At 40.7% G+C, this 22,369-nt stretch overlaps 2 protein-coding genes across 10 annotated transcripts in view; one reads left to right on the top strand and one right to left on the bottom strand.

Moving 5' to 3' along the window:
* DOP1A (DOP1 leucine zipper like protein A) overlaps positions 1-503 on the bottom strand; it is a 60,091-nt gene extending 59,588 nt beyond the window's left edge. For 6 of the 7 annotated variants that reach the window (XM_038132115.1, XM_038132122.1, XM_038132125.1 and 3 more), the window contains exon 1: positions 408-503. The gene's annotated coding sequence lies outside the window, so the exon portion shown is untranslated. The other variant, XM_038132117.1, reaches the window with a different exon arrangement.
* A 3,862-nt stretch (positions 504-4,365) lies between these two features.
* UBE3D (ubiquitin protein ligase E3D) overlaps positions 4,366-22,369 on the top strand; it is a 78,970-nt gene continuing 60,966 nt past the window's right edge. For all 3 annotated transcript variants that reach the window (XR_005256371.1, XM_038132454.1, XM_038132453.1), the window contains exons 1-7: positions 4,366-5,399; positions 5,727-5,929; positions 7,895-7,985; positions 12,262-12,493; positions 16,642-16,711; positions 19,146-19,215; positions 20,059-20,167. Coding sequence is in view for 2 of the 3 variants with exons in the window: in XM_038132454.1 (XP_037988382.1) it covers positions 5,233-5,399; positions 5,727-5,929; positions 7,895-7,985; positions 12,262-12,493; positions 16,642-16,711; positions 19,146-19,215; positions 20,059-20,167 (942 nt within the window). In the remaining variant the exon portion in view is untranslated. The remainder of the gene's footprint in view (positions 5,400-5,726; positions 5,930-7,894; positions 7,986-12,261; positions 12,494-16,641; positions 16,712-19,145; positions 19,216-20,058; positions 20,168-22,369) is intronic.

Raw genomic sequence — 22,369 nt, 5'->3', positions numbered from 1 at the left:
CCGCCGGCCGCTGCCGGGAGAGGCTCCGCACCCCGAAACTCACCCGGGCGCGCTCCGCGCTGCGGGGGACACAGCGCGCTGGGGAGGGTGGACAGGTGCCACAGGTCAATTGATGCAGCGTAATTAACAGGCTATAACCGCTCTCCCTGGGCTCCTCAGCACATAGCCCAGTACGGCCCGGCCGTCGTCCGCCACGACAGTGCCGGAGTGGAGGGGAGGGCAGAGCAAGGCAGAGCAGGGCAGAGCAGAGCAGAGGGCCGGCTCGGCTCGGCTGCAGGGGCGGACCCTCCCCAACACCGGCGCGGCAACGGAGATGGAGGGAGGGGAGCAGGAGCAGCAGCCGCCACCGGGCCGCGCTGCGTACCCGCACCAAGGTCCCGGGGAAGGAGCGGAGGGAGCGGCGTTACCTGAGCGACCCGAGCCGGAAGAGCCCGACCGCCACCGGCACCCCCGCGCCGCCCTGACAGCTCCCGGCGTGCCCCGCGCCGCGCCCGCCCCGCCCCGCCCGCCGCGCTCAGCCGCGCTGCGCCCCCTGGCGGGACGCGTGCGCAGGGGCGTGTTTGCTTATCTCGCTGATATTTACTGAGCTTCCCAAATACTGATATTAACTGAGCTTACCAAATACTGATATTCACTGAGCTTACCAAATACAGCGCAGGTAAAAATGGAAAGTGGGTGGTTCTTTAGAAAATTACAGTTCAACAGGTTGCCCAGTGAAGCTGTGCATGCCCCATCCCTGGAAGTATTCGAGGCCAGATTGGATGGGGCTCTGAGCAATCTGCTGTAGTAGAGGGTTCCCCTGCTCACGGCAGCGGGGGTTGGAAGGAGATGATCTCTAAGATCACAGAATCAATTAGGGTGATAAGATCTCTACGATCATAGAGTCCAACCTACGATCAAGCGCTATCATGTTAACCACACCATGGAACTAAGTGCCGTGTTCAGTCTTTCTTTAAACACCTCCAGAAAATGTGACTCCATTGGAATGTGACACCTGTTCCAATGTCTAACCACCCTTTCTGTGAAGAACTGCCTCTGAAAGTCCAACCTGAACCTCCCCTGGCACAGCTTATGACTATGCCCCCTTGTCCTGTCTCTGGTTGCCTGGCAGAAGAGGCCAATCCCCACCCTTCCAACCCAAACTGGTCTGTGATGCCATGATGTGATATTACCTTTATGTTAGCAATAGCTGTATTGGGAATTTTCTAAAATTTCTTGTGATTAGTATGCTTGAATCCTTACTACACATAAAAGTGTATGGGTGCCTACCTGGATGGCATCAAAAGGACATTTTTTTAGTGCATTGCAAGAGTGATTTTTCAACTGGCCAGTTCCACAGTATAAAGGGTACAGCTCTTAGACTGTAATCTGTTCATTTTAAGTCATCATTAGAGTTCTCAAATTTAAGCAAGCTTCATAAAAGCAAACAGAGCTTATGGTTATAAATGACTTGAGTAACTGCAAAAAAAAAAAAAAAAAAAAAAGGTGTGTTCAGCTTACATGACTAATTTTTTAGGCTTTGTCTGAGGACAAGTATTTCTAAAATCTTGCCAGGGGAAAATCTCATCATATTTATGAATCTTCTACTCCGTGACTTATGTTGCCAGCCAATATTTAATGAAGTCTAATTTTATTCTCCAGACTTGGGATAATAAAAAAGAGTAAATGCAATTCCTTTTTTCATTAAACTATACCAGGAATCAGTACAAGAAAAATAGTTACTTTCTGGAAAGCTGACAATTACCACTGGTTTTCTGAGGCATCAAGTATGACTCTAGGTATCATGTATTTTTATTAAAATGGTGCACTTTTTTTTTTTTCTTTTAATACAATTATAAATGCCCTTGAGAAGTAATTGTTAACTAGGTTGGTCATGCTTTTGGAGCTATTTAACAGTGGTCAACTTCACAGAGGGGAAGTGACTGTCCATAACTGACCATGTGCTTTCACATGCTACTGCATTGCAGAGCAGTTGGATTTCTAAGCTTCCCTTGTGCTGAATTTAGTAGTGGCAGTTACAGCTCAGAGCTCCAAAACACTTCTTTCAAATTGCCTCATCGACTTTATGTGCAGTGGCAATCAAAAAAACATTGTGTGTCATTGGGAAGAATATTGAGAGCAAGACAGAGGTAGTTGTTTGGCTGCTGTGTAAAAGGCTGGCGCAGCCTCAGATTGATTACGGCATCAATTCTTGTCTTCACAGCTCAAGAGGGATGTAGAGAAGTTGGGAAAGGCACTGTGGAGAGATGTCACTGCTATATTACAGCAAGAGCAATAATGACTGTGACTGTTCAATGCAGGGAGAGAAGGCAGGGGAGAGGATTGATCAAATTCTACAAAATCATGAAAGGCAACAAAGTTGGTGTTAACCAAAACCCAAAGTATGAGAATGAGGAGGCACAGAAAATTCTTTTCTGCAAAGCAGAAAACTTCTAAAACATATTGGCACCAGGGGCTGGGAAGTTGGACACTATCTGTAGGTTGAAGGACACATTATTCGTATTAATGACAAACACATCCATTAGTGGACACTGAAGGAATTGGGTAGGGATCTACCCACAGGGGAAATACCTGGAAACAACCACAGTACGGAGCTCTTCCTTATTAGTACATTGTTTTACTGATGTTGGAGTCAAAATACTGGGCTGGGTGCAGCACTGATGTTACATGCACTTGCTCTGTAGCAAATTTACCTTCTTTTCTCTGTAATTATTTCACAGCAGAAACAGTGAAGAAATCTATAATAGACAATTTTGAATAAGTGAGGCTCACACCCTGTGAACACTTAAGATTATTCATAACTTTGTAGCTTTGGGTAAGCCTTTGTAACATCAAAGGCCCTTTAACTAATACTAGGAGTCAATTCTCCTACAATTACATGGGGTTTATGTTTGACGTATGACCTACTTGTCCACAACAATTTAGTTCACAATATAAATTTGTTTGTGAAGTAATTGGAGATGAAACCCACCATGTGGACTAATTATTTTTCTTCCTTAAAAAAAAAAGGAAACAAACAACAACAACAGAACCCCACACCACCACACTCAGAACAGCATGTAGACAGTACAGTCCCATCTTAGAATATTTCAATAAATTCATGCTTTGTAAAAAAACAACAAAATAACTCAGTTGAAACTGTCTATTGCCTGCTGTATTTTTTTCCTACAAGATCTAACCCTACTCCGTTTTCTTCTTTGGGATTCTCCTACTTGTTTTGATAACTCCAAGGACTAAGATTACTTCACTAGAATCCTGTCTTTGATAATATAGTGCTATAAAAGTAACCTGTGCAAATTTGCCTAATTTTTTGAAGCTTTGCAGATCATGTTTTCAAATAACTCTCTGCAACCACAGACGGTCTTGTGACTTCTTAAAAAGTAAACACTTCTAACATTGCAGAAAGACTCCTTTTTTTCAAGGTGAAAGTTTCTTTCCTTGGTGTCCTTGAATACTGAACATCAACTTCTTACATACTGTGAGAGCATCCTGGATGAAGTGTGCAGTGGTGACAGTGTTCATAAGGTAAGGGAAAGTCACACAGGCATATCAGGGTGGACTTAAAATCTCTTGATAAAAGATCTCATGAGAGGAAGTAGAAAACCTCACCCTTGAACAGCAGCTGCCTGTGTTCGCTATGAGTACAATGTGACAGCATTCAAGAGCTGGGTGCACATGGATCAGGAGGAATTCGGGAAGACTTATAAAGCAATGAGAAAGGGTGGAGAAGTTTTTTTCACAAGGCAGGGGGTGAATAGTAGTGCCACAGGACACAGTCCTCAGTGCTGGGGAGCCTGCCCCTGTCTCAGCAGAGGCTTCTGAGCAGACTAAACTTTGTGGTCATGATGGGGTGACCCCAGCCAGCTGCTAGCTCAGAGGTAGAACCAGATGAGCAAAAGCATGAAAAACTGTGGGTTAAGACAATGATGTTTTAGTGGATGAGGGAAAGAGGAACAAAAAATCCCCCCAAATATACAGACAATAACTCACCACCTCCCACAACAAGACTGCTGATGTTCAGTCAGTATCTGAGCAATGGCAACTTTGGAAAGACTACACCCTGAGTTTTTACTGCCATGAGTGATGCTATGTGCCATGGAACATCATCACTTTGGTCAACTCAAGGCAGCTGTACGATCGCTCCCCCTGCCCTTCCCCACCTCCAGCCTATTTGCTGGGTGGTGCGGAGCGAGACACTGAGGAGGCCTTAACAGTGTGCAAACACCATTTGGCAACAGCTAAATCAGTTTATTATCAACCCTATCTGGCCACGAATCCGGAGCACCCACCCGCAGGCAGAACCCACAGCTCCTGAGGGGAGGTGCCCGATAGAACGGACCCAGGCTCCTCCCGGCGGTGGTGCGGCAGGAGAGCAGGAGATGACAGCCCGATGTTGACACAGAAGAGACTGGGCATAAGAAAACCCCGTGAGACCAGCCGGTTGTGCAGACCTGGGCCTTGGGGGCTCGGGACCCCATGAGACTCATCCCTGGGCCCCCAGGCTTGACTCTGTGGCCAGCAGCGGCCAAGCCGTGGGGCGCAGCAGACCCCGGGACCCTCCCGCCACGGCCTCCAGGGCACCGTCGGGGCCGAGCTGCTGGATCCTGCGCTTGGGTCACAGCAACGCCATGCAGTGCTACGGGCCTGGGGAGGAGTGACCTAAGAGCTGTTCGGCGGAGAAGGATTCGAGGGGACTGGCTGACAGCCCGTATGAGCGAGCGGTGCCCAAGTGGCAAAGAACGACAGTGGCATCTTGGCCTGTATCAGGAATAGTGTGGCCAGCAGGACCGGGGCAGTGGTAGTGCCCCTGTGCTTTGCAATGGTGAGGCGGCACCTCCCAGTGCTGTGATCTGTTTCTGGGCCCCTCAGTTTAAAAGAATATTGATATGCTGGAGAGTGTCCAGAGAAGGGAAACAAGGCTCTAGAAAACCTGTTTTACAAAGAACGCCTGAGGGAGCTGGGGTTGTTTAGTCTCGAGGAGGGTCGGGGGACCTCACTGCTCTCTACAGCTGCCTGAAGGGAGGTTTTGGGAGCCGGTCTCTTCTGCCTTGCCTACTGTGACAGGACTAGCGGGAATGCCCCTAAACAGAGACAGGAGACGTTCAGATGAGACATTAGAAAAATATTTTCCACCGCTAGGGCGGTCAAGGATTGGAATAGATTTGCCAAGGAGTTGGTGGAGTCGCCATCCCTGGAAGTGTTCAGGAGGCGTCCGAAGGGCAGCGCTGGGCGATGTGGTTTAGGGGGGACTCTCCGATTCCACGCAGGCGGCGCTGTGACGGGCGGGCGGCGGCGCCGCGCCTGCGCGAGAGCGGCCGCTTCCTGCGCGGTGCCGGCATGGCGGGAGCGTTCCTGATGGAGATCAGGCGGGCGACGCAGAGCGCGCTGCTGGTTATCCGGTAGTGCGGGGGCGCTGCCGCCCGCCGCCGCTCGGGCCGTGCGGGGCAGCCGGGGGGCGCGGCGGGTCTGCCTTTCGGCGTCCTTAGCCTTCAACGCGGGGACCGGGTTGCGTGCGGGCGCCTCCCCCTGCTTGTTCGGTTCGGCACTACCGTGCAAATAAATTTTTCCTGGGAACCGTGGATCGTTTCTCTCGGCTGCTCCTCGTTTACCGCGTGGATCTCGGGGCGCGACTGGGGCTGCGGGGGAGCTGCGGGCCGGCCTGTGTAAAGCAGCAGCGCACGCCGACAGCTCCTTCCCGAAGCATACCCGTTGCTTTTCCTCCGCAGCGAGGCGGCGGAGCTCCCCAGCGCGCCGGTGGAGGTGTCGGTGGGCGCGGATTCCCTGGAAGTGAGGAGCGGCGGGAGCTGCGATGCGGCGGCGCTGCCGGCAGGGGTCAGCCTGGCGCCGTCCTCGTGCCGCGGGCTCCGGCGCCTGCGCGGGGACGGGCTGCACCTGCGCGTGCGCCTGCGCCGCCCGCCGCCCACCGCCGGTGAGGGCGGGGCGGGGCGGGGCAGGGCAGGGCCGGGGCGGGCGCTGCGAAACGGGGCAGGGGGGCCTGTGAGCCGGCAGGTTTAACTGAGAGAGGCTGTGAAGTGTGGGTTCTGTGGAGCAAACGCCTTCTGGAATTGTCAGTTTTAGAAACTGAAAGTGCGAAAATGACTTAATGAAAGGGAAACGCGGTGTGTTCGGGATCTGCTCAGAGTTCCCCCCTCCTGTGCCTCCCCATAGTACTTCAAAGTGATTTTCTTTCTCTCCTGTTCTGCATTTGGTAGCTGAAAATCGTAGAATCATAAAATGCTAAGGGGTTGGAACGGACTTTAAAGGTCATCTAGTCGCAAGTTCCCGCTGCCATTGGCAGGGATACATCCCACTAGAGCAGGTTGCTCGAAGACTTGCCCAACCAGGCTTTGAACACTTCCAGGGTTGGGGCATCCTCAGCCTCCCTGGGCAGCCTGTGCCAGTGTCTCACCACTCTCACTGTAAAGAATTTCTTCCTAATATCTAACCTAAACTTCCTGTCTTTCAATTTGTACCCATTACTCCCCATCCTATCAGTAATGGAGTAATCTGATTTGTCCAGGCAACGACTGTGCTTGTCCATGCCTGACCACTTAATCATAAAAAGTTTGTGTTGGGACTCATTATTCTCACAGCTGGGGTTTCAGATGTTAATGTCACAGGCAACATCTGGAAAGTTACCTTCTTTACTTCCGTGATGCTAATTCAGGTCTAGGGTGTGTCTGCAATAAATAGAAGGCATGGTAGTACAGCTGTTGCTTTCTTTCATCCTGGCATCCAAGCTCAATATGTTTAGATTCACTTCATATGATGTGACACAGAAGGATATAAGACAATTGACATTCTGAGCTTTTAAAGTAGAAAATGATGATAAAATATGTAATATACAGTAACGTGGCACCAGAAACACATTGGAATACTCTGTTGGTATGCTGAGATGGCATCTGTACATTAGTCTGTAATTACGCATGTGCTTTGGCAACTCAGTTATACTAAAATTATTGAATGTGTCCTATTAACGAGACATGTTTCAAAAGACCGAGGATGAACTTTTAAAAATCAACCTTGGAAAGTCATGATATTGAAAAATAAGTATGAGAACCAGGTGGTAATCAATATGTATATTGGATAATCTTAGTTACCCTTTGATGTTTTATATTATTATGCAAAATAGTTGAAATTCTGGAACATTTAAAAGTACTTTTCTCTTGTGGTTGTGTCCTAAATTTCAAATATTGAATGTCAGTGCTGAGAGTAAACTTTGATTCTTAAGTATGAAAAAGTGGCTGATGCAAAGCATGTAGAGCTAGGCTTACAGTTTTACTTTTCATCCACTCATATAATTTGGGGAGACTTTTATAACTTCTTTTTTTACTTTGGAGAAGTTGTTTGAGCTGCCTTTTTTGAGACCATTTTCGCTTTCCTGGCCTGCAGAGGCCGTTGCTCACTATCTTTTCCTGGAGTGGTTCCACAGTGGTTGGTTTCTTACCTGCCTGAAAATGTAAAACTAGCACCTGACCCTGCTCCCCATCCTGACTGTTTGTGTTACATATCAGTGTGTCCCCTCATATTGCAGATACACTGATTATCAGAAATATCATGACAAAAGAGTGGCATTGAATTTTGATTTTCATAATCTCTGCAATTATATCAATACATCAGCTCCCCTTCTGGAGAGGATTTGCACCTTGAAAATAATTATTCACATATACAGTTCCTACTTAGTAATATGGGGAATGAGGTGGAGATGACAAGTTTTTCCGAAACCTAAATACTTGCTTTTAGAAAAATTAAGGTTGTGTTTAAAATGTCAGCCTTTTTCTTTGTCTGTTAGATTTATCGTTTTTGGTTTGAGGTATTTGGCAAGATTTTTTTGTACAGGTGACTGAAAATTTTACATTATTTTGAAGATTAATATATTTGCTTCTACCTATAGATGTGGTTTTTACTTTGAGGGAAAGCCTGAAACCCAACAAGAATTTAATCTTTTACTGTCAGTCCTGTGGGGACATCGTAGTGAACGACCGGTGAGTACTGCAGTGTCTTGTATTTATAGCAATAAATGCCACAGTGATTGGTATTCATGTTATTTTGTGTACTTTGAGACAGCTAAAAGGTATTTCTTTTGAAACTGATAGACAAGAACACATTTGAAGCACTGCAGATGACAAAAAGCAAAATTACCTGAAGCAGTTTTTAGCTGTTTATTCATTTGCTCCTTGATTTCTTTCTTCCTCTGTATTTCAGGTATCCTTTTCAGTTCTTTTCAGTCTCTTATAAATTTCCTTCAGTCATCACACTGTAATTTTAAAGTGGCTGCTCAGAATGGGGATATTGACCACAGCTTCCTTTTATCTTTTAAGCAAAGCCTGCCTCCACATAGTTCAGGGATGCTAAATTTGGGAAACAGGAACTGTGTCTTAGCTGCGTAACTCGTCCTTATCTCTGTTCCTTTAAAAGTCTGCAGAGTGAATGAGAATTTTAATAAAAAGGTGCTGCATTGTCTAGCTCTTCTGATGAACAATTTTGACAGCTTCAGCTGAATATATAAGAATTGTTAGAAGTGCACTTACAGCCTTTTATGATCTGCGTGGCTCCTAATACTCAAAACACTAATACAAATGTCTCATTTTTAAAATTTCTGTTACTTTCTTGTCATAGGTATGGATTTATAGCTAGCTGAATGTAACTGAATGAGGATTTCTTAACTTTCTCTTCTGAAATGTCTCATCAGAAAGTCTAGTAATAACTCTTATTTTGATACATTTGTAAAGTAGTAGAACTTCTAATTTCTAGTCAGTAACATTTGCTTTCAAAACATGTTGCATGTTTCTATTTGCATCTCTGAGTGGGAATTTTCCTGAATTTCAGCACATCAAATTCATATGCATGTAGTTTAAATCTTTTGGTTCTGCATCCTGGAATGTGACACAAGCAGAATTTTGGAGAAAGGAAAAGAATGCATGCCCATGCCTATTCTTGGCATTTCTCCTTGCAGGAAGCTTCTGAGTCCCTTGAATGCTGCCACTAAAAAAACCTTAGACATGAGTAGAATAGTGGAGCTACCAGTGTATCCAACACATTCTGTTCCAGCATTTCCAAAAGGAAGAGACTAGCATAGTCAGAACTTCTAGCTACAGAATTCATGTGTTCCTCTCTTCAGGAAGAATTAAGTATGACAGCAACAGCACAGGTGGAAGGATTGAAGGGAAATTGCAGAACTGTGTGAAAGAGAGCATATTAAAGTCTGAATTACTAGGCAAGGGTCTGTAATAAGAAACATCTGAGATCTAGAAAAATCATACCTCTAAGAAGAAATTGAAATAAATGGGGTTTAGTGTAGATAATGCTGTGGAGAAGACATAAGATTCTTCCAATATCTAGGAAGTTGCTGCAAAGAAGGTGGCAGTAATCTTCAGTTCAAGCATGAGGAATCTAGCTTAAAATGAAGGAAAAAAAACCAAACCAACAAACCACCCCAAACCTATTCTAAAGCTTATTTTTTTGCTGTTAGAGACTGCATAGGAAGTCTTCTTTTTAAAGGTTAAATTAAGAAATGTGCTAGGAACGGGTTAAATGTAAGTAATCCTTCCTTGGTGCACAAAGATTGACTCTATACATTTTCTAAAATCCTCTGCCTCAGTCTGTTTCCTTCCATAAATCTGATAGCTCTTCAGAGGGTCATGCTCTTTCATTCTTTTCCATTGCCCTCACATTACACATTAGAGAAAATTATTAGATTTTTTTTTCTTCTATCATGCAAAAGCTGCAAAGAATTAGGGATACATTCTTTTTTCTTTCTCTCCTTCCAATTTGGCTAAATGTATCTCATATATAAAATAAGTCTTTAAGACATTGTTTCTGTCATGAAGAAATTCTTAAAGGCTTGTGGTGTGTGGATGCCAGGTGCCCACCAAAGCCACTCTATCACTCCCCTCATCAGCTGGACGGGAGAGTCTAAATGCAACAAATAATAATTGGTACTGCACAAATATTCCATGGAAAAACTCACGCCAGGGGAAATCTAATTACACTTTTCCTACATAAGCAGTGTTAAGCCTGACAGTTAACTGACAAGCTGGGCTGTCCCAAGATTTTTAATAGGTAAATAAGGGAAACTGCAGTTAAAGACATGCAGTTGTTTTGCCTTTTCTCTGATAGAACTGAGCAGTTATTACGTGTTTAAAAGTCTAAAGTCCATTTTACTTCCAGTTTTCAGTATTTTCAATAGACAGAATGATATTACTGCGTATTAGTTAGTAATGACATTTGGGGTTACTTTTCTTAATCCAGTCTTACAGGGGTCTCTATGGTCAAATACTTACCTTAGCCTGGAAGATCATTTAAGTGTTACATCCTTATGGCCGGGCTCTTATAGACTAGTGCTCAACTTCAGACTTTTAAAAAATAAGTTAATTACCTACTTTTCTGGTTGGAATCTGGGAACTATCTACAGCAGGAGATTCAGCCTGGCTAGATTAGACACTTTCAGCAGAAGGCTACCCCTAAAGGTACCAACCTTAGAATTGTTTGTTGCTCTCTGACTGTGAAGGCAGCCTAGGTGGCTATTTTCAGGTACAAACTCAGTTGTTATAAGGAGCAAGTTTGGAGAGATAAGTCACCCTGTTTTCTATGTTTTATCATGTTATTTAGTAGCCTCAAGCTGGTTTTGTTTGTTTTTCTAATTAGTTTGGTTTTTTTAATTAGTGCTACATTTTTCCAGTTCTGATGACCCAGGATATAGCTTCCCACCCATGAGTGGCAAAAGCCTAAAATACTGTGGAAATGGTATATTTTCTGTATAGCTCAGAGTTAGGAGGAGTTTGCTTAGGAAATTCCTACTGCTTGGAAAAACTGCTTTGTTGGAAAAGAAGTAAAAATCTTTATGCTGTAGACTGTGAGAGTAAAGAAAGGTTGATGTAATGAAACAGAATGGCATGAGTCTGCAGCTTAAGGTAATGTCTGTCTTTTTTTTTTCCCTTGTAAGAACATTGCTGAGCTTTTTTTTACTTTTGTGTAAAAAGCAATACAGGAAGACTTTTTTTTTAGCAGTGTGAGTCCAGGCACTGGAACTAATTGTAAAGGCTGATAGAGAATCAGTTATTAGGTCAACATCAGAACTAAACTGTCACTTTGGCAGAATTGAGTAGTATCTCAAACAATACATACGACCACAGAAAATGAAGACAGACATGGGTAGTGCTGAGAGGTGATCTTACTTAGTTTTGGTAAAGCTGCATCAGAGGATCAGTTATTCCAACTTCCATCTGCAGGTGGAGCAAGCAGAGTTTAAAATGTATTGTATATCTAGATAAAAAGGATTTTTTGTTATAAAACATTTTTCTTTCACCCACCAAACAATCTAAAAGGGCCAAAAAGCTACAGTGGAAAGAAATGACATCTTCAGAAAATGTTAGTCTGGGAACTGCAGGAAAGGGAGGATGTCTAACTGTTGGCTTAGCAGCTGTGTTTTTATTTGCAAAGTAGCACCATAATCAGAGTTGTATTTGCAAGTTTTAAGTAAGGAGTAGAATCAAACTCTGGTGAAGATTTCAGGCGACAGCTGAAGAAATAGGATAACCATTCAAGGAAACTAGGCAGAGAGCAGAAAATGTAAACTCAATACAACTGATAATGAAAATAAAGTAGTATTTCCAGAAGCAGTTTCCTTGATCCATACAACTACCCAGGAGAAAGTGATTTGCCTTTTTTATATACGACTTCTGAAAGTTGGATCTGAGTATCTGAATAGAAATTAAAATTGAAATATCCTTTGTTTGTTGTTTCATTTGTATGGGTTTTTTAATGAAGATGTACTGTGGTATTTTTTTCAGGTTTTACCTTTTTCAAATCTGGTATCTGAAACAACGAACATGCTGAATCTTGCTATTGCATGAGTCTTTCTGTTGGTTTGATAGCAACATTTGATGCAAGGGAACTGTACAAGAAGTAATAATAAATGTAATTGCAAATGCTCACTGTCATATTTTTCATGACTGGGAAGAACTGTTTTAATTTTGCCATGTGATTCATTTCAGGAGAGGACTATGTCAAATTCTGCCTTATAACCATTGGAGATTCACCCTTGGGAAATGCTTCATCACAGATTTGTCAGGAAACTCAGCCATTGCTTTTTCAGAATTCACCCAAAGAAAGTGCCTTTGGCTGGAAAGAGAGTCAAGCACTTCCTTTTGAAAAAATACCTTACTTCCCCCACTATTTGTAGGAAGCCTAAACTCTCTTTAAGTGTCTTAGAAGTGAATTATAACATAGCTGAAATATTTTTCTTTTCTTCCCTCTAAGCAAATTTCTCAGAGTTCTTCCTCTACCGAGTGAAAACTGGAGTGATTTAGTTGAAGAGTGGTGTTGTCACCCCGACCCCTTTGCCAGAAGAACTTTGCACCCTCAGCATGGTGACTGTTTTGTTGGAGACACTTTTCTTCTGTTGAATTCAAAAAATGAATCACATGTGCCTGAATCTCCCATGTGCTGCTCAGAGGCTGAACACCATGTTTCGCAGAGTGATTCGAACTTGGTAAAGTATTTTCTTCAGATAGTTCTTAGGTGAAGTTATTTGGACTTTTTCATTGTAAAGTACTTTTTTTAAACTAGTTTATTTTATTTGTATGCATTACAGAACTGTTTTGAAGGTCATAGGGAGTTCTTGACATTCAGCTGTACAGAAGCCAGAAAATATTCCAGGCTATGTTTTACATTTTCTAAAGCTCACACCACAGTCTTGATACTGACCTCAGTATGCAAGTAGAACTTAGTACCAGAAACAGAAGCTACTTAATTATGTGGTTCTAAACCCAGATATTTTCCTCCAATATTACCATGAATGAAGGACATCTGAATTCAGTAAGTTAATAACTGTGATGGGTTAGGTGTTTGTTAAAGGGTAGTGGAGCAAAGAATAAGGTGGAAATTGAAGTAGCGATTGGTTTTTTTTTTTCTTACACTGTGACTTGAGGCATAATCATGACTATGATTAAAGAGAATGTGATTTTTTTTCTCTCTTTTTTTTTAGTTTTAGAAAGACTTGGAAATATCAGAATGCGTGTCTTGCGTTTAGATGTGGCTGACTTAGGTTCTTAAAGCATAGTAGGGAAATTTGTTTGACTGCTCTGTCTAGTGAAAGGAACCTGCCATCCTATATTATAGCTCTTCATGTTGGTATTTCTGAGGTGTTCCAGGGTAAGATAGATTCATCAACCAAGTCTGTACAAAGAAGGCTGTCATTTGGCTTAGAAACATCAAAATTTGATGTTGCCCATCACCATTTGTTGGTGATTATGTTTCAGTGGTGGGTTAAAACCCATGAAGAAAGACAGTTCAGTGATTTACTTTTGGGCATCTAGCACTTGTATGAAAGTTCGAGCAATGATCTTTTTTTGTGTCAGAAGAACATCCAGAAGCTCAGTTCACCAAAACCTACATTTCCATAAAGCTTTTTCTGTTAATCTACTGCTTGTCTGCATTTGTACTGGCAGAGGTTGGGCCTACACATGCTGTATTTTTTCACAATTTGAAGTATTAAACTGTCTGCATTGCTGCCTTGGCAATTTGTGTCTGTAAAAGTTGATGGCTTATTCTGTTGAGATTTCCAGCATGAAACATTTAATCTCTTGAGAACCAGACTCCCTGATTTCTACCTGCTGCTTATAGTGATATGTATTATCCCCAGGAAGAATCACCAGGATTCTGGCATTTCAGTGGCTGCTGGTGTGCTGCTGCAGGCGACCCCTCTGCGTGGGGAGCAGTTCTGTCCTGTGGTCCCTATCTACAAGGCTTGCAGCTTGGTCTCTTTGGTTTCTTGTTCTACTGTTCTTTGAAAAACAGAATATGCAGGGAGGAAAATAAGGACTGATACACTGGAAGGGTAACAGCATGGCAGAAGCAGAATAATTTGGCTTAACTCTGTGACAATGGAGTTATTTCTTCTAAGTTTCCTTAAGAAGGAGGTGAAGTAGATGATACCAAATTTCCAAGAGGGCAATGCTTTCTGGCAGGGGTTGCCAAAATGAATTCTCGCATTTCAGTAGTCTTAAAAGAGATCTTAGAACACCAGGAATAAAAATGGGAAGAGGCAGGGCTCATGGAGTTCGTATTGCACACTTCTGAATCAAAGAGAGTGTTTGTGAGTAAAGGATTGATTTGGAGGCAGAAACATAACGAAAGGATGTGGAACAAAGATTTTATTGAGATGTGGGTCAAACCAGGATAACAGCACAACTTTTGAATGAGGGAGGAGGCTGTTTTATGTCAGGGGTATGCAATAGTAGTTTAGTGTGATGAATTTTCATGTTTGATTCTTTATACTTGCATTGAATTTGAGAATTTTTTCCTTGCTTGTGTCCAGTCCCTTTTTCTTTGTCTTTCACACTTGCCATGAATTCTCATTTCTGTGTTTGCTTATTTCCAGCATCCCTCAGTTGCCAAGCAAATGAGCAGAACTGTTAGATCCAGCAGAAGCTAGACTAATAAGGAAAAAAACCCTCATACTGAAGCAGAAAATTCTTCCATAATATGAGTAATAGAAAGTTACAGGCAAGACAGATTGCTATTGGCATAAATGTTCTCATTTTAGAGAATATTGTTGCAGTCTGCTCCAGTATGAAAGTTCCTTTTTAATTGCATTGCAGTTCTTTGGAAAGTGTTTGCCTATGACCAAAATAGTAGCAGGAATGTACCAGAGATGCTTAAACAATCTTTTCCAGACTCCAGTGGGACCAAGACAGCATCCGTCCATTGCAAACATATTTTTCACATCTATTAGTCTTCCAGTGTAACATAGTTCTTAAATGTCACATGGTTTTGCAGCATCTTAATAGTATCTCTTGGGGAAAATATTTTTCCTGACACCATATCAGGGATCCTTAGGAATAGGAACAGAAACTATTAGGCTTGTGATCCACCTGCATCTGCAGATTGCCAGCAGCTGCAAGTTGTCAAACAGATAAATTGTTTTAATTAGTTGAGCTAAAACTATCCGTTTTTCCATTGAAGCATGATACAAGGAGTTAGCGATGTTTTTTAAGCACAGTTCTCAGTCAGCACCTGTAACTATAGTCAGAAAAAAAATATTCAAGTTGTAGCTTTCAAGGAAGTAGCGTGTATTCTGTACTTGTACTGTGCAGTATTTGTACCTGTCCAAAACACTGGCTGACACAAAACCTTGTCTGTTTATCCTTGCTTTTCACACTGAGCAAGTGATTTCACTGCATATGTTTGAGAGGAGTAGCAAGGTAGGAATTGGGAAAGGGGATAACTGCATGTGTATGAATCAGATGATTTTCCTGATCTCCATAATAAGGGAACTGTAGTTCCAACATAGTCAGCTCTCAGGCTGTTAGTTTGATTCTCTGTTTTTGACCATCATTAAGGCTATACATGTATATATATGTACTGCTTTCAGATCAGAGCTCTAGTTGCTACACCCAGGTTAATAGGCCCACACAGAACCAGTTCTGAAGTTTAGACTTTGGATTAAAGTAAAAATTGAAGTAAAAATTGTGTTTGCTTGTTTGTTGTATTGAATTTAAATATTAACACTGTAATTAGTAGGAGTCTAATAGGGTAGATTTCATCTAGAAGTGAGATATTTTTCAAAGGGCAGTAATAGATGCATAAAGCTGAAGCAAACGTTTGGTGATGTTTTGGAGACTGTAGAGACTCCTTGAACTAGGTATTGTTATCCGCGTTTTTTGTTTTTAATAGATCCTTGATGACATTGCTTCCTCTGAATTTATGAAGACTTTTTGAACTTGTTTATACTTTTAATATGAAAAATGCTTTCCTATAGTGAGTACTAAACTATATTACGCATTGTGTGACAAATGCCTTGCTGTTTTTTTGATACAAACAGGGTTGTATAGCATGAGCTATGAGGGCATATGTTTGAGGGCATATGTATGAGGGCATATTTTTTTCTACTCAGCTTTTCCTAAGCATTTGTGATTTTAGGTATCTCAGTGTACCCCTCAGTTTTCTGTCTTCCATATGTTCTCCTGTTACATGTATTTTCATGCTACATATGGAAACTGTTTTGCATTTCTGACAGATATTCTTTGTCAATACCTTTTCTGTATTTGTATGAAAAGAGGGAGAAGGGTTGTTCAAGAACGGAATCCACTGCACCTTTCTGGAATATCGTGCTGTGTTGTGTATTTCAGCTGTTTCCTAGTAACTCAAAATAATCTGCAGACATTTTCTGCTTTGTGCTGAACATGGAACTGGTATTCAACTCCTATAAAACTGTCCACAGTGAACTGTTACTAGAACTTCTTCCTAAGTAATGGTAGTCACATAGCAGCATACTATTTTATGTATATATTATGGAGTACTTAATTTCTGATGCATTATTTCACCCTTAGCACAATCAAATTTAGCTTATCATTTTATCATCCTGTCACTCAATATTACAAGATTCTCCTGTTAGCCGTTACAGATTGTGCTGTGTGAATATATTGCCAGATTTTAAAATTAGTGTGAAACATGCAAGCAAGTCCAAGTGTAGAAAAGCTGAAGGAGTGAAGGCAAATATATGTGCATGTAAACATAAAGAGGACAGAAGCAAGTAAAAAGTTTCCTGTGGGCTCTGTAAATTATGTTACAGCTATGCATTCGTTTTTCAGAATATCTGAGTGACATTTAAATTATTATTATTTTTTTATCCTGCAGAAGTCAAAAGAAAATACCAGAGTAATTTGTAAGCGCTGCAAGACATTGCTGGGAGAAACAGTTTCATCAGGTATGAGATGTCCAAATGAAACTAGACTTGACTGCATCAGCCATTGAACACTGGATGTTAAAAACACTGTAGGAAAATAGTTTATCAATGATGTGCAGTGTTAATTCTTTTGTGTTTGAGTCATTCACTTCTGCAACAGATGAAGTTGTTGCTTCCAGTGTTAGACCTTGAAAATTACTTTCAGCAGGAATTTTGATCCTCCTTGTTTCTGTGGTATATTTGGCTAATTCCAAACCTTTTGAAGACTCAATGCATGATTCCAGTTTACTAGGAATCCCAGTAAAAATGGAGATTTGAGAAATTACAGATTGCTTGTTTTCCTGTCAGTTTTACAGAATAAGTGAAAGGTAAATTCAGAACTCGATCAACACAACTAGAAGCTGAAGATTGCTAACAGTCAGCCTGGTTTTGTGGGGAGGAAGCCTAATCAAAGAAACAGGTTATGTCTCATCCTCATCCAATGATGAGCTGATGGGATTATTGGTTCAAAAGCTGCAATTATATTGGATCAGAAGGGTTTACCTGAAGTGGTGTAAAGATGAGTGTCTGGTTGTTTTTAAAATTCAGCTATTCTTGGAAGAGAAGCAATGATAAGACTGTTATTAGTAGCATTCATTCTTTAATCCTTCCTTTCTCCCACTGCATCAGTCAGTGTGACCTGCCTCAGTTCAGAGATCTGGTGAATATAAAAACTTCTCAGAAAATGCACAGCCTATTTAAGAAATGCCATAAGGTGAGACAGGACAGAAGGTCTTCTGTATCTTCTGTTACAGAATGTTCTGATTGTCCTGTACAGGGATCTGAACAATACAGGCTTTAATGAAACCAAATTTAAGGTACAATGTTTGAAAGCCCTCAAAGCAAGATGTGACTTTGGGAAAGGAGTGCTGGGTAAAGAGCATGAATAACAAGGTCATGAGTAATAGATCAGTGGGAATGGGGAAAGGCAGACACTATCAATGTGCAGGGATTTGGTATGGACTCTGCACATGGCTGAAGTTAGATAGGATATCCTTTGTTTTGGCCATGTTTCTTCGGAAGTGCAGGAAATTTTGGTAGAGTTCAGAGAACAAAAGAGATGTATAGTGTAAGTCTAGGCAGAACCATCTCTGTGAAAAGAGATTAGAGAGCAAACTTGACTGGCATGCTTTGGTGCTTCCTCATGAGCAGGTATCAGAGTTTCGAAGATAAAGCAGGATTAGAGCAGTGTAGCTGTGGAGACCAGGTTCAACTTTGAGATTCCCCCATGGGCTATTCCTTCCCCCAGCTCTGTCCACATATACTCATATGATTTTTTCCTTGGGAAATCACAGCATCTATGTCTCTGCAAGCAAACATCTCCCAAATTTTCAATATCCTTGTAGCAGTAGCACCAATTCCTTACTCAGGGTAATGGCTGAAGAGCTAGAGAGACTGAATTGGCTTTTCTTCCTGTCTCCAGGAACTCACATAGCATGGAGCAGACTTAATTAAATTTAGAGGTAAAATATAACTTCCTAACACTGAAGATAATTTAGAAAGCGTAGCATTTACCTGGAGGAGGTGTGGGATTACCAAGCCTTTGGTGGGTTTTAAACAGATCAAGTGTCTTCCTGAAATGTTTGCTTTCATCCAGTTTTAATGGTATATGTGGACAGAGGTCAGATAAAACCCCTCCATCCTTAAAACTTGTGGACCAAATTAATCTTCCAGTTGTTCACATGCTGAGGCTTAGTCAAATGAATTTATGACTCTTAACCTGTTTTGCAGGTCCTCTGGTTAGGCTGTATTTGCAGCACAGACCCAGATCTTCAATATGATCATCTTTGACCTGCCGTCATTGATGGGGATTAAATTATGTCCTCAAACACTTCCATGTAGTGTGAAAAGCTGTCTTAGGGAGCTTTTGGTGAACAGTTACATTGAAATTCAAAATGTATGCAGTGTTAACGTTGAGTGAGTGTGATTTTCGGAAAGAAGTTCCATTCTGCTCTTTGAGCAAAGAAGGAAATTATTCCCCCGTGTGAGCTGTTATTAAAACTGTCTCTAGTGATTCACTGCAGCATTACTAAGCAGCAGAGGGTACTAAAATACTTATGTAAGCTATGCTGATCTCAGTGCTTTAGGAAAGTTCTTTCAATTCATCTTTCAGGTTTGGCTTCAGCTCTTGCTTGCTTGGTTTCAAGATGATTGTTCCCAGCATTAAACAAAGATCAATATGAATGAGAAATTGCTGATCTTGTAATTAGCTTGGAGCCGTTTTCTTCAAGCAATGTAGGTTTTTTGTTATGGTTGCTTCTACTCCTACAAACCCAAGCAAAATGTGATTGTCTGCTGCACCTCTTAATTGACTGCTGAACAAATATTTTATTAGTGTAGTGATATGGTGACTTACAGTCTAATCCTAATAAGTTGGTTATTCTATTATAGTTGAAAAATGTTTTTTTCATTTTAGGTACCACTAAATATTATGTCACTGAGGTGATTATTCAGTCAGCTGAGGGAAGTTTCAGTCCAACACCAAGGTAACAAAATAATCGCTTAATTTGCTGAAGTGTATGTTTTAAAAAGGATGCTAAAAATGCTCTAATATTGCAGTTTCTTGAATAATTGCCTATAATAACAGAGTGCAGTTTTACATAATCATCACAGAATTAAGCATTGTAAAGGCAAAGTAGCCTGAATTCACTCATGTGCAGTTTTGTTTGCTCATCTTTGTGTGTGATGCAGGAGATTGTGTATAATTTGTCGCAGTGTCTCAATATTGAGGTGATAAGCCAAAATAAAATACTGTTTTATTTTGCGTTATTTAATTTTGCACAATGTCTGATGACTAATTATGGAAACAGAAGTCTATTTCATGTAAAGTTAAATTAAGTCAAGTTTGAAATGTTTAATTTAAAGTGAGAACTTAGAATTTTCAAGTAATTCAGTTTGAATTTAAGACTAAGATGAAACAGAACTTGATCTAGCTACCTGGTATCATGTACAATGGCTTAATCACAGTTCTTTCTTTTTGGGAATTATATTTGAAACATATGCAGAACTCTGAATTTTGTGTTCATATGTGTGAAATATAATGGGGAAAAGCTTCTATTCAGTATTTGACAGTTGGTGTCAGCCAAAATAAAGGGTGTAAAGCAATTTAGAATCCTGATCTATTAAAAATTCCCTGTTGCAGGAAATAAAAAGTTCTCTGGTTTTGAATGAGAGGATGATAAAGAAGCCCCATCTTTCACTAAAATGTGATTGTAGGATGTAGTGGAATTGAAGTTCGAGTTACTCATTTACCTGTAGTGCATAGATATGAATGACTGTCTGTGTAGTTGCCATGAAAACATATGATAATGTGGTTAATTCTTAAACAGGTCTCAATTTGTACAGAGCATTGTTGCTCAGTGTCTTTTGGAATTATCCTCTGCTAAAAGCACATTTAGATTCACCATAAAAGGAGATAATGGAAAAACCTATATTCTGGTAAGTTTTTAAGTCTTCATCTTGGTGAAGAAGATTAACTCATATATCCCAGTTCCTAAAACATATTATTTATGGTGTTCATTATTGTATGTTTAAAAAAAATTAACAAATTCAAGTTCTTGAAGTGGTTTGGAGGTACATCTCTTCAAGTAAGAATATCCACAAGTTTTTACTCTAATTAGATGTGCACGTAGAAATTTTATTGATACAGTAATGAAAGTACTACAGATGCGCCATAAGTAGCACAGAAATAACACTATTTTGTATCCAGAAAATATGGAAAGCTTAAGTTTTAATTTTTTAATGTAAATTTCACCTTCTTGCTCCAGCACTTCTTCTCTTTAATCACCAGAAGTGAATCAAATTGTATAGCATCTTTCACAAGGATTGTCTCAAGTCAGCAGTGACTATTAGTGTAGTCAGTACATTGCATTGCGAAGTGAAGTGAAAACAAAAATAAAATTGCCTATTATACTTAATGTTCTAATGCTGTTAAACTTGGTTAAGCTTGATATTTAGATGGTGACAGCTAGATTCCTCAAACTTTTAAGATGGATAAGAGTTAACTTAATACTGTACAGTTGTTATAACCAGAGATGTTTTATGTCCAAACTAAATATGGGTACAGAATTTGTATTTTTTGCAGTTTATAGTAGTATTTCATGGACACAACTAAATACACGATTTGAGATTCCTGCCCTGGATAAACTTATACATGCACCTTCTTGAAGCAGTATAATTATATAAAGTGTTTTATATATGCATTGTCCAAGTTCTATGATTTTGGAACATCCAGATGCTGAGGGAAGTGTATATCTGTTGCCTTTAAATAAATTTTAGTGCCAAGACAATATTTGTACAACCACTGAGAAATATCTGTTCTGTGATGATAAAATGAAGGTTTCGTAAGCAAACCCATAATTATATATTCTAATTGAGGAGTCATCAAAAATCGTTGTGATTTTTCCCTTGTAGCTTATCTCTTCCCAAGTTACGTAAAATTCTGGTGCTTAAGTCTAGTAGTTTAGATACAGCAGACTGATTATTTTTTAACAGAAAAATCACTTTATTTAGTAGATTGCCATTACTCTTAGCTTTGAGACGCATTTTTGCCAATGCATTCATTAAAGGAGCAGGCCAAATTAGATAGGGACTGGCTTCTGATTGGCATATTTTCCTTTATATTGGTGAGTTGTTAGTTTTTTGCAGGTGTTTTTAGTATTTGACATCAGAAAGTCCTTACTCCTGTCCAGGGTGAAGTTCTGGCTACTGTATACACACCAACAGTTCTGGAGTCATGGGTTAATTCTTAGGACCCAGAGGCCTTGTGGACACAAGTATAATATAAGCTCTGTTTGTATTAATGATTGTCAATAGCTAAACAGTAGAACATGGGTGCTTGAGGCTGTGAGTACACAGCCAAGTTACACAGGTAGTATCATCACTGATGCATCATGAACCAGCTGTCCCACTTGTTTGTTTTGATAATGAGCCAAAGATTCTAGTTCACAGTGTTTGTGCTTATCTACATGAATACACACAGCTTAAACTGTGTATGTGATAATTAAGGTTAAGGTTTCTCACAAGTCTTTTAAAATTTTTTAAACCACAAATAATATGTATACTTATTTTTCTCATTTCCTTTGGATGTATCACTTAACATTACCAATTGTGTTATTTGCACATACCATAATATGAGTTTCCATTCTTTAAGTTACACGTATACTGTTGTTTAAGCTATATACTACTTAGGTTGGTGGGGATTTTTTTAATTCATTTTTAAAGGATGTCAATTAAAAAAAGTTCCTTTGTTTCAGGGGAAAAAAGTGGTGCATACAGATATCCTTATTTTCCTAACTGTATCTCTGCCCTCTTCACATTTGTGAATCGCTTGCCTCTTCTCTTTGCTCTACTGTTGAAGGGTTCCCTGCCTTGTAGTTGCATCACTTAGAAGCTGAGAATAAGAGGAAGACAGCAAACAGATAGTGAGATAGGAGAACACCAGCAAAATTGTACATTATTGGTGAGCATAGCAGCATCTCAATAGATACCTATTTTTTTCTGTACTGTAAAAAGTGTAGCTTTGAAAGCAGTGAATAAGTAGTTTTCTGGATAGATACAGGGAATTCATCTCATGGATGGGATCAGCCTCATAAGACTCAAAAAGATTACATCTGTGAAAATCAAAAAGTGTGCAGTGGT

Source organism: Motacilla alba, chromosome 3 (genome assembly GCF_015832195.1).
Source record: "Motacilla alba alba isolate MOTALB_02 chromosome 3, Motacilla_alba_V1.0_pri, whole genome shotgun sequence".
Classification (NCBI taxonomy): domain Eukaryota; kingdom Metazoa; phylum Chordata; class Aves; order Passeriformes; family Motacillidae; genus Motacilla; species Motacilla alba.
This window is presented reverse-complemented; position numbering and strand designations above follow the sequence as displayed.